We start from the raw sequence: 12,211 nt of genomic DNA, 5'->3' as shown, positions 1-12,211 counted from the left end.
AGCAGGAGGAATGATGTGGTCAGATTCGTACACAACCGCTCTGTCCCCGTAGAGGAGGGCAGATGGTACAGGCCCAGTGGGAGGTGGTCAGGCTGTGGGGTGGGAGAGGAGAGGTAGATTCAGGAAACATTTAGGGGTTGAAATTAGTGGGATTTGGTGCTGTACTGGGAGGTGGGGTGTGAGGGGCTGGGAGATGGGGCGGGGATGAGGATGTCAGGCTAGCTCCTGGCTTAGACAATTGGGAGGATGGCAGTGTTATTCATGGGTGGGGGGTGATCCTTGCGGAGGGCAGGTTTGGGGAAAGATGACATGGTCAGTTCGGGGGTTGCTGAGTGGGAGATGCCTGGGGGTCTCCCAGACGGTTGTCCCATGAGCCATTCTTGTGTATTCTGGGACTCAGGGCAAGTCTAGGCTGGATTTGGCCGTTGTCAAGGTCTGAGTGGTGTGTATAGGGGAGGATGAGGGATTGTGTAGCCAGTAAAGAGAAGGGAAGTTCCTCATCCTTAAGGATCTGTGAGGGACCCGTTAGCTTGGATGCTCTCCGTGGGTCCCTGGCCTTTGGGCGTGGGCCTCCTAGACACACTGGCAGACTGCCCATCCGGGACGTGCTCTCGGCACTGCCCCACGCACAGCAGGCCTTCCTCTCCTACCCTCCAAGGGACTTACCTCTGGGTACCTGTGCTGGGAAGGGTCAGGGAGGCTGGAATGGGGGAGCCATGTGCACTCATCTGAGGAACACTCGCTGAGAACCAACTCATGCTGGCACAGGATCTCCTGGGGTCCCTCCCCTCCTGCTTTGACCAGCTGGTTGCAGAGTCCAGAGACCCCTGGGTCAGCCTCTGGGCTTCCCACCACGTCCTGGGGGCATACTCTGTGTGTATGTGTGAGTGTGGTGTGACTGTGTGTGTGTGTGTGTGTGTGTGTGTGATGGGTAAACCTGGATCTGAGGTTCCAGGGCTCAGAGGCCCACTGAGAGGTCTTGGCCTCCTCTCCAAGGTCCATTGTGAACACCCCTGCTTTCCTTCCCATCACTCCCTCCCTGGTCTGCAAAACACTGAGAAAATCCTATTTATTAAGGGTTTGACATACCCTATCGCCATATACAAAATCCCCTCCAGCCATCAACCTTCCTTCCCTGGGGCTGAGGACCCAGAGACCGATTTGCTTCCCAGCATTGGCCCCTAGATGGGTCTCCTGAGCTCCACACCCATGTTCCTCACCTGCCCTGCTGTGGTCTTAGGGAGCAGGCAGAGGCTCTGGTGGTCTCAGCTGCTGACCTCACCGGTTATGGATACCCACTTGCATCCACTGTGCTTGATCCAGCCTTCATTAGGACAGAGTTCCCATCCTGGGGGCGCTCCCCCTGGGAGAGGGCATACGCTGGGCATGTCTCGGGCAGGTGAGTCCAGCACCGAGACCCCCGGCGTCTGGAGCCAAGGGTCTCCAGGCACCTCTTGCCCACCAGGTGGGTGACCTCACTGAGGCTGAGCAAGGCTGCGGCCACCATGAAGTGCATGAAGACCTTCTTCCCCGTGGGCCGGGAGATGTAGCAGTCCGCAGTGCAGAGGCATGGCGACTCGGAGCAGGCCACCACGTGGGGCATGTCATAGTCCTGGTAGAGGCGCTGAAAGATGTAGAGGAAGCCAGAGTCGACGGCCGCCTTGAGGAGGAGACTCAGCAGGTCCGTCCACCAGAGCCCGCCCCGTTTCTTGTCCAGGTTGTCATACAGGGATGGGACGTCGGGCCCGTGCTTCAGGCGGTGCTACCGCTTGCGCTCCCGGCGGTAGACCACACGCATGACCACGAGCAGTGAGGGACACGTGACTGGGATGAGCTGCAGGGCCCAGAGGCGCACGTGGGACACGGGGAACAACTCATTGTAACAGACGTTTGTGCAGCCCGGCTGGCGGGTGTTGCAGATGAAGTCCTTTTGCTCATCGTCCCACAGCTCCTCGGCTGCCACCACATACACCAGCACGCGGAAGATGAAGACCACGGACAGCCAGATGCGGCCCAGTGCCGTGGAGTACTTGTTCACCCCATTCAGGACGCCCCGCAGGAACGCCCAGTTCATGCTGACTGTGGCCTTTGTTCCTCGTGTGGACAATCTAGACCACGGGGTCACAAGGCCTAGGAGAACCTGGAAACGGGAACCTTCATTAAGGGTGCGACTGGCAAACCATTTCACAACCACCGTGTCATCCTGTCCACATTGGCAGTGACTCCCTGGGGGTAAGGATTGCCATTGTCCCCAATTCACGGGGGAGTAAGCTAAGGCCCAGAGAGGCACACGCCCAAGGCCCACGGCTGGAAGTGGCAGAGCTGGTCTTGAACTTCCATCTTCCAGTTCCAAAATCAGGGCATATTTTATTCTACAAAGTAATAGATACATGTGAAGGGTAATCATCCTGCATGGATGTGCCCACCAACCTCATCAACTCCAACCTTCAGGCCTGCGGGGTCGCATGAATTCTAAAGAAATAGTAACAAAAGTGTGGGTTGGATGATCCGCTCTCCCATCAGCTCCCAGGGCTGGACCCGGCAGGACGGGAGGGATGTGTATTTTTTTTTCTTGGCCGCATCGCACAGCGTGCAGGGCTTCTCCTACCAGGGATCGAACCCATGCCGCCTGCAGTGGCAGCATGGAGTCTTCACCACTGGACCGCTAGGGAAATCTGAGGGATGTGTATTTTTATCCTTCAACTTTCTCCACCTGAGCGCCATCATGAGCCGGGCCCTGTGCCTGGTGGGCAGACCCCGGAGTAATATCCATCCTCATTCTCCTCTCCGGCTCCAGGATGTCCCCCACCCTGACATTCCCTTCCAAATGACACAGGCTCTTTGGAACCATGGTGGCTTGGTATCATCCTGCCATCCCTTCTTTTGGTGCTGGGCCTGAGGGCTGACTGTCCTGACCACAGTGGGTTCCTCTGGAATTCCAACCATTCCAGCCTTTGGGAGGGACTGGGGAAGGGACACAGCTAACATTCTGGCACGGTCCTCCCCCCACCACCTACCTTTTCTTTCAGGGACACCTCCCTTCTCCGTCTGCTCGGTGACTGTTTGCTGCACACACAGGCCATTGTTCCATTCAGGCTGTGTCCTGCGTGCTCCATCCTCCACACCCCATACCTGCAGTGACATCTTTTTCCATCTCTGGCCCTGGGCCCTCCCCTATCCCTGACTCAGGTATCAGCATCTTCAAACCTTGTGCCTCTGGGACATTTTCTGAGCACCCTCCTCCATCGTTTCTGGAAGAATGCCTCACCGGTACTTAAATGGTCTGTTTACCTGTTTTCCGTGCCAGACTGTCAGCTTCTGGAGGGCAGCCTCCGCATATCATTCGTCTCTGATTCCCCAGGACTCAGCACCGAGCCTGGCCCAGTGAACACACAATAGACATTTGCTAAACCCAGTCGAAACCCCACTTCTTCCGCATCCCTCCTCTTATTGATCTCTTCTCTAGTCTTCTCTCCTCCCTTTGGTTTGGCAGGACATTTGTTCCCCTCCTTGGGGCTTCCCTGGGGTCTCTCCAGAGACCCTCTGTCCCCCCTACTCCTCCCTGAAGTCTGGCCCACAGCCCGAGTTCCCCTGGGGGTCGTCAGCCCATCCCTGCCTCCCAGCCCAGTCTCCCGGCCAGTCCCTGCCGGGTGGGCAGGCAGGCAGCTAGGCGGGCGGGCTTGCTGGGCACACGTTCAGAGCAAACACCTGTGTCTCTTCTCCCCTGGCCCATGCCTTCTCTGCAGCTTGGCCAGGCATGGCTGGGTCTGGCTCCCCGTGCTGGCAGGGAAACTGCCCGAGCAGGCGCAAGGGCCTGGTGGCCTTGTGTTCAGGACCTGGTCGGCACCAAATGACGTTGTCCCCATCCCCCTCCCATTGCCCTATTGCCCCCGTCCCCCTGTCCCCAGGCCTCTCTCCTACCCTTTTCTCTGGAAGCCTGGTTCTGAGGCCCTCAGCAGCTGACATCTATGGAAAGGGGAGACCTTGATCCAGTCCAGGATTGCATTCTACCCTGGCAGGACATTTCTGGGGACTAGAGCTTGGGCTGCTGGTGAGTTGTGTAGGGCATGGGAGGGCCTGCCTATGGTTCCTCTGGACAAGGGCACCACTGCCCTGGTGAAGTCAAGGAATGCAGGTTGCAGCATGAAATGCACAGCCTCCCTGTCCAGCCTCTATGGGCCTGGGTTTCTGGGGAAGTTGGAGTGTGACCCAGTGTGGGCTGCAGAGAGGCCTTGGGCCTGGAACAGTGAAGGTTAATGTGCAGCCTGGGAGGGGCTCCTTTGCCTCATTTCCCACAAGCATTTATAGAGCACTTCCTAATACCAGTGACTAATGCTTATGTGGCCTTCTTACAGCCGGCTAACCCCATCCGCAGTCGTGAGCTCATCCAGACTCACGACCCCACCAGCTCAGTATTATTAATCCATTTTGGAGAGGAGCTGTAGTCGCTTTTTCAGAGTTCCACTGGAACTTGTGTTCACATGCAAGTGTTATGACTCAAAAGTCCATCAACTTTCCACCGAGACACGCGTTTCCCCATGTAATTAAGCTCCATTCTCTTTGCAGACAAACCACGGGCCTAAAACTGAAACTGGGGATAAAGGCTAGACCTGAGCATGAGCAAGGAGCATGACCCCCCTGCCCCCCAGGAGTGCTGGGGGCTGTCTTACCTGGCTAGATCAAGTGCAGCCCTTTGCAGGGGCAGAGATGTTGATCCCATGACCTGATAAGACTCGCAAACGTCGAAGGATCAAAGGTCACCTTGAATCAGTGAATGAATTGACTTTTATTAAGCCCTGATCGTGGGCACCACACACTGAAGGCACGTGCACATCCGTTCTCGTTAAGCCCCTCCTCACAGCGGCAGCCCTGTTGGGGGGTGCCTCATCATCTCTGCTGTACACAAAAGGAAACCGAGGTTCAGCTCCGAGGGGTAACTTGCCCAAGGCCACACAGCTGGGGCAGGCGGCAGGAGCTGGGGAAAAGGGATCTGAACCCAGGTCGTCGGACCCTCCCTCTTGCCTGTCCCCACTCCCTGCACAGCGCTCCCACCCCCAAGGCTGCACCTTGGCTGCCGGGTCCTTCCAACCCAGGCCTGACCAGGCAGCCCCTCACAGGATGGTTTTCTTCACGTGGTCTCGAGGGTGGTCTGGTGAGAGAGGAGGGGGAGCGTCTGAGCCCAGAAAGATGAGGTCGCCCAAGGGGAGGTCGTCCTGTTTGGAGGAAGAGGTGACCCAGTTCCGGGGGTGGCCCAGGCCCGTGGCCCGGGCTTTTCTCGCCAGCAGGCACTCCCGGCACCTCTTGCTCACCAGGTAGGCCAGCTCCACCAGGTTGAGCATGATGCAAATGACGGCCGTGATCACCATGAAGAGAGTGAAGATGTTCTTCTCCGTGGGCTTGGAGATGAAGCAGTCCACTGTATTGGGACACGGAGCCACGTGGCACCTGACCACGCGAGGGAGGGTGTATTTGGGGTAGAACGAGCGGAACACGTGGAGGAAGGCGGCATCCACGCCGGCCTTGAACACCAGGCTGCAGACGTACGTCCACCAGAGCCCGCCCCGCTTCTTGCCGGGGTCCAGGTAGAGGCGCCCACCGTTCTTCCCCGCTGCCTCTCGGTGCTTCTTCTCCCGGGCCTCGCGGTAGGCCACGTGCATGACCACGAGCAGCGAGGGGCACGTGACCAGGATGAGCTGCAGGGCCCAGAGGCGCACATGGGACACGGGGAAGAACTCGTCGAAGCAGACGTTGGAGCAGCCCGGCTGGCGGGTGTCACAGTCGAAGTCCTTGTGGTCATAACTCCACACGCGCTCGGCCGTCACCAGGTACACCAGCACGCGGAAGATGAAGACCAGGGACAGCCAGATGCGCCCGAAGGCTGTGGAGTACTTGTTGACCCCGCTCAGGAGCCCCTCAAAGATCCCCCAGTTCATGATGGTCCTGGGCGTCGGCCGCTACTGCAGGGAGAGGATGACTGTCATTTCCCAAGTTTATAGAACACTCACCCTCAGCACCTTATAGAACAGTGTCACCGGGTTGGATCCTCCCAGCCACGGCGGAGCTAGGTTCTATTATCGTCCCCTTTACAGCTGAGGGAAACTGAGGTTCAGAGGGGTTATGCAGGGTCACACACGATTAGGTGCAGAGCTGGGCCTTGAGCACAGGTCATTCAGCCCAGAACCCAACTCCTACCCATAACGTGGGTGAAGGCGGGTCCAGGGAGCCACTGGCCCTCCCAGGTCTTACGGAGGCGGGACATGCTGACGTCTCTCTCTCTCCCAGCCACGGCCCTCCTCCTCAGCGAGTCAGACCTGGGGGTGACTTCTCCTTTCCTTTCTGAGCTAGGCTTTCTCCCCTTAGACAGCTTCCTCCCAGGGGGAACCTGCTCTTTGCCTTTTACTTGGTTTGGGGGATGGGGCTAGAGAGGAGGCTGGAACCTTGTCCCCAAACTCCCGTCTGGTCTAACACCATAAATATCCAGGCAGTGTCCTGCTCACGTGCGGCTCACTTGAAGCAAGGCCAATGGCAATGCAGCTGAAACGAAAGGGAGGGAGCGATGATTCTCTTGATATTGATACAATAGGCTTCATAGAGTAGCCTGGTATTCCTGTGCTTCCCAAACTGGTGTTCCATGGAACCCTGCTCAATAGGCTGGCAACAGAAGCAGCAAGAGAAAAGGATGCTATTCTGTGTTCAAGAAAAGTAGGCAAGCAGTATGTTCAGTGCAAAGTTAAATAGGTCCCTTTACTTGACCATGCTAATAAATTCACATTATGCATCTCCCTAAGGAGGACAGAATATGTAGCATTGCACCAACTCCTTTGACTATAGAACCCTTTTTTGTCATCTTGTAGAACAGCCTTGTCAAGACACCAAAATGGGAAATGCTGCTCTGTCAGTTCTGCTGGCGAGTTTGGTGTGATGAACACACAGGAATCAGATTTACCTTCAATTAGGGAATGTGACTATGGTTCAGAGTGAGGGGTGCCCATGACCTCTCTTGGAATTCCTCTGCCTGGTTCCTGGGGGGTCCACTGAGACCTATGCACAGTGGTCTTACCCTACTGGACTCCCTGGGACCTCAGGGAGCTTGTCTGCACAGCCTGTTGCTCTAAGGGGTTAGTGCTGGTCCAGGCCAAAGGTGACTGTGCTGTCCTCCCCGCCCCCACCCTGCCACTGCGTGATCCACTGCAGATGGGCAGGGTAGTGATAAAAGCCAGCATTTATCGGGTGTTTATGCAGTGCCAGCACTGTTCTGAGCGCTTTGCATGAATCAATACAGCAACTGTATAAAAGGGTATATGTTTTATTCCCAATTTACAGGTGAGGAAAGTGGAGCACAGAGAGGTTTGCTCATAGTTACACAGCTGGTAAACGGCAGAGCTGGGATTTGAACCCAGGCAGGCTGGCTTCAGAGCCCACACTCTGGGCCTGGGCCCCTTTCCTTAGGTTTCGGGAAGCTGCCTGCTGTGTCCACTCCCTCCTCCACCAGGTGAATCCGCAGTAGGGGAGGCTGGGGGTGACTCTGCTCCCTGCCCTGTCTCTCCACTGTCCTGTCTACATAAGAATGTGGGCCCCGGCTCTGAATCATCCGCTTGTCTTTGCTCAGTCCTGCTTAAGGTGGGCGGAACTCCTGGCAGCTCCTCAGGGAACACCCAAGGAGGCTCTAGCCCAGGGGCGCTCTGCCCAGTCCAACCTGGGGTTGGTGGGGTTTTGCAGGCCCAGGCAGAGCTGCCCCACCTGCTTAGCTCCTGGCCCCTCTGGGAGCCCCTCTCCCACTCAGTCCCTGGCTCCCACCTCTGCTCAGCTGGGGAGAAATGGGAAAAACTCAGAGCAGAGGAGGGGGGGGCCATCTTCATTCCTCCACCATCAGGATGCAGGGCGGCCTTGTGTCCAGGCGACTCCCCCGACACTCCACCAGAGAAGTCTCCCCCTTCCAGGTGTGCTGAGGGGCAGAGCACATCTGGACACAGGTGGCCTTACCTGAGTGGCTACTCCTCAGGGCTCTCTGGGTACCGGCTCCTGGCTGCCAGCCGTCGAACTCAGCAGGCAGCCGGAACTCAGGTCAGAACCAGGGAGAGTGTCTGGGGAAGCCCGTTCCTAGGACAGAGCCTGCAGATTTCGGCAGGCAGCCTGGGTGTGCCGCCGGCCAGGAGGAGGAGCTGCACCAGGCACTGCCACTGGCTGGGCCCCAGCCTCCCCAGACTGCCTCTGATGAGGCCCAGGAAATTTAGGGGTTCCCTCCTCCCAGGGGCTGGGCCCCAAATCCTGGCATCCTTTTGGGGACAACCACAGGTCCACTCTGACTCCCCGCTTGTCTTCCCACCCCTGGCCTTGGGTGGAAGAAGCCGAGGCCTGACCTGGCTTCTTATCCTTTCCAGAAATTCCCACTTCTTGGGACTCTATGGGCTGCTCCAGACTCTCCTCCCTCTCTAGTTGCTGCTCAGTGGCCTTCTGTTCTCACAGCTTCAGCTACCTTTGGAAATGCCATGAGTCCCAAATTCTCTCTCCAGCCCAAATGCTTTTGCCCATCAATAGTCCCCACCTGGATGGCCTTCCTTCACTTCTCCTCACCTGGCCTACTCCTCCAAGAAGCCTTCCCTGACTGTGCAGCCCCACGTGGCTTAGGGCCCCACTCGGGGCTTCCACTGCCCTCAGCTTCCACGCCCTCATCAGACTGTATTGGAGTAGTTGATTTTTTTTTTCGGTACGCGAGCCTCTCACTGTTGTGGCCTCTCCCGTTGCGGAGCACAGGATCCGGACGCGCAGGCTCAGCGGCCATGGCTCACGGGCCCAGCCGCTCTGCGGCATGTGGGATCTTCCCAGACCGGGGCACGAACCCGTGTCCCCTGCATCGGCAGGCAGACTCTCAACCACTGCGCCACCAGGGAAGCCCGGAATAGTTGATTTTAATTGAATTTGCTCCAGGGACCCGCCTGTTGAATGAGCAAATCAGTTCCCGCGAACGGACATTTTTAGGGGCTTGTCGTGAGCACGACATAACACGGATCAGCCCCTGACCCCCAGGAACTCACCAGCTTGACCTTAATTACCAGCTGATAAGTCTAGTACCAGCTGCATAGCCTCTCATGATGGCGAAGAGGTCATGGAACAGTTTCTGGGCCCAGCTTCCCATTGCTGCTGGAATCTAGTTCAGTCTTTGCACCCCAACACTGAGTATCTGAGGCGTTGGATGGAAAGCCACCCTCCCCCCTGCACACACAGCCCCACTCCTCCCTGCACACGTACACCAAGCTCCTCCCCAGCCCTTCCATGGCTGATTGCTCTTCACTGTCCACCCCGACCCCGAGGGGCTGCCCCCTGCCCCCATACCCCACACACTAGCCCTTCCATCAGCCCGTGTTTTGAATTCAAGAATCATTGCTGAGACACGGCTGTGTGCCGGGTGCTGTGTTTGGGGCTGGGCTGCACAGAGAAATAGACGAGCAGAGAGGTGGTCAGGGTCTCCCAGCCCGGGGCAGGCACCCAGATAGGGTCCCAGAGACACAGAGATGTAAGAAGGACGTTGAGGGTGAGTTCCAGCAGACGGGACTTGGGGTCCCTTGGGGTGGATGAGTCCTGTCCAGAGTAGGTGCCTCCCTGTCTAATGAGTCAGGCAGAAGAAGGAACTGCCTTAAGGCAGGGGAGACCTGCATCTGGAGCTCATACACCCCTACGTCTGGGCCCACACCCCTGCATCTGGAATCTCACAGCCCTGGGTTTGAATCTCACCTCTGGTACCTTCAGATCTGGGTACGTTCCCTGTTTCTCGGATGTACAATGAGACATTTGGTGCCCGTGAGGGGTGCCCTGTGAGGACAGTGAGTGCAATGCAGGGCGGTGCCTGCGTGCAGGCTGCGTGGCCTGAATCCGGCTCTGCCTCTTCCTCTCCGTGTGGTGCCAGTTTCCTATCGGTGCAGTGGGACAATAGCATTGCCTCCCTCATAGGGTTGGCACACAGATTAGCCCAGCCAGTAGAGGCACAGTGCCAGAACAGTGCCCCGCACAAAGGGAGCCCTTTCTACCACTGCCTCTGATGTATGTGAACTGCCCGCACACACCTGGCACGTGGTGGGTACCCAAAATGACTTCCTCCCCCTTTCCCTGTTCCTCATCTCTTCTCTCTGAGATGTAAAGAAGGCAGAGAAAGGAGGGGGAGACAGACTACTCGCCAGAGAAAATCTCATGTGGATGGATGATGTCTTTGGGTTAAAAAGGCAAAACCCGGGTCAGGCAGTGATGGTTGGGGAGTGGGGAGGGCAGGCAGGAGGTGCCCCGGGAGGGTTTCTCATTAGTGCCTGGTCGCAGCCTGTTGGTCTAATTAACTTCTAAGATGCCCTTTATCAGCAGGTCACACGGGGCCTGAATTCAATGGACGCTGTGTCCAAGAGCCACAAACACCACAGGTCTACAGTGAGCGTGGCACATCCCACACGCACACACTCTTACACCCAGGCCACACTATGGGCAGGATGCTACACACTTGTGGGGCAGTGCTGGGCCCTGGGTGCCTAGGATGGGGCCTGTGAGGTATGACGTTAGGCCTCTGTTTACGTTTATGGAATGAATGATGTATGAAATGCACACACCCTGAAAAGAGAGTCACACATATCTGTCCCCCTCCACGTTCTTCCTCCAAACGATTGCCAAGTACAGGAGAGAGGAGACACATGAATGGATCGGGTACAACATTGTGAGAAGAGCTATAAGAGACATATAACAGAGAGGGGAGTGTCAAGTTCTGCCAGAGGGAGACCCAGACAGAGTGACATTTAAGCTGGGTCTTGAAGGATGTGTAGGAGTTCACCAAGAGGAGATGAGGAGGAGAGGCCTTTGAGGCAGAGGGCATAGAGTGTGCAGTGAAAGATGGTGGAAGAGCTTTGGAGAGTGGGCTGGAGGAGGCGGCAGTGGGGGCACTAAAAAGCAAGGACATTCTGGACTGTGAAAGATCTGGAACACTGTGTTAAGAGACTTGGATTGATCTTGTGTGCAGAGGGAGACCTGGGGGAAGGAAGGAGGCTATGCGGTCAGATTGGTACAGTCAATTCTCATTCTTCATGGTAGTTAGTTTCTGTAAGTCACCACAAACACTGAATTAGCAAATCTTGAAACTTTGCCAGTAGAGGAAATACAGGGTTCGGTTCCTGCGAGCCTCTGGTTACAGCATTTTCATCAACTGATCAATATGTAACCTTGTTCTATGTGTTTCTCTTGAAAGACACCTTAATTATATATAGTGCTGAATCATTAATGTTGAACTCGCAGCCAACAGCACTATTACTCCTGAACGAAGCTCATCTTTCTATCCTCTTTCGTTTTGGCCGTGGCATGCGGGATCTTAGGAATCCAGGGATTGAACCCGTGCCTCCTGCAGTGGAAGCATGGAGTCTTAACCACTGGACTGCCAGGGAAGTCCCCCTGAACGATGCTCATCTAACACGTATTTTCTCCCTAAGGCCCGTCACAACCTTCCTATGCTTGGGAACACCAGACAGTACTTCAGTGCTATGCTTGGGGGCCAGTTTAAACAGCAGAATCACCTTCCACAAGCACAAAAATGCAAAAAAGAGGTACTCAATCAACCTCCAGTGGGGCATTTGTTTACAGTATCAGCTGAAACAAGAAGACAAGGCATCCCCTCGTTCAACTTCAGCTGGGAGTGTGCACATCGGTGACTCAAGTGTTTTGCTGCTCTGTGCGTGTCCACGGATAACAGCGAAAGCACTGCAAGTATTGATTTGGGGTTAAACAAATAAATTTTAGTGACTAGACAAACTCACCCATATGGAATCTGTGAGTAATGAGGATTGATGGTATGTTTAGAAAGCTCCTGCTCTTCGAAGGAAGAGGCGTGCGAGACCAGTAAAAAAATTACTGCAATGATCTGGGGAAGAGATGAGCCAGAGGGATGGATTTGGGAAATAGCTGTCAGATACAACTGGCAGTGTTTGGAGTCTGAGTGGATGCAGGGAAGGAGGCAGGAGGAAGACCCAGGAGGGCGCCCAGTTTGCTAGTTTTGGTGATTTGGCAGGTGGTGGGTCTCCTGATGGAAGGAAGGAATACAGGAGGAGAGCAGGTTGCTTGGGGGGTGGGGAGGGGCAGGTGAGGGGGAGTTCTTCCCAGATGTTTGGGAGTTAGTGAGTTCAGTGTTCCATGTGCCGAATGGGAGGGTGTGGAGGACAGCCGTGTGGATTGTCCGTAGCCAGCAGCT

At 56.1% G+C, this 12,211-nt stretch overlaps 2 protein-coding genes across 2 annotated transcripts; both read right to left on the bottom strand.

The window, feature by feature from the left end:
* Positions 1 to 1,285: 1,285 nt before the first annotated feature.
* Positions 1,286 to 2,107, bottom strand: GJB4 (gap junction protein beta 4; the record flags this gene model as incomplete). Its single annotated transcript, XM_082615514.1, is given in 2 exon segments — positions 1,286 to 1,762; positions 1,766 to 2,107. Coding segments are annotated over 2 exon segments (786 nt in total). The 5' UTR covers positions 2,075 to 2,107.
* A 2,497-nt stretch (positions 2,108 to 4,604) lies between these two features.
* Positions 4,605 to 6,377, bottom strand: GJB5 (gap junction protein beta 5). The gene has a single exon (XM_082615071.1). The coding sequence runs from the start codon at positions 5,931 to 5,933 to the stop codon at positions 5,112 to 5,114; it is 822 nt and encodes a 273-aa protein (XP_082471197.1). The 5' UTR covers positions 5,934 to 6,377; the 3' UTR covers positions 4,605 to 5,111.
* Between the last annotated feature and the right edge of the window lie 5,834 nt (positions 6,378 to 12,211).

Source organism: Mesoplodon mirus (genome assembly GCF_964341445.2).
Source record: "Mesoplodon mirus genome assembly, chromosome: 3".
In the NCBI taxonomy this organism is placed as follows: domain Eukaryota; kingdom Metazoa; phylum Chordata; class Mammalia; order Artiodactyla; family Ziphiidae; genus Mesoplodon; species Mesoplodon mirus.
This window is presented reverse-complemented; position numbering and strand designations above follow the sequence as displayed.

Excerpts from the sequence above, each read along its gene's own strand:
- GJB5 (XM_082615071.1), bottom strand. The coding sequence starts at position 5,933 with ATGAACTGGGGGATCTTTGAGGGGCTCCTGAGCGGGGTCAACAAGTAC.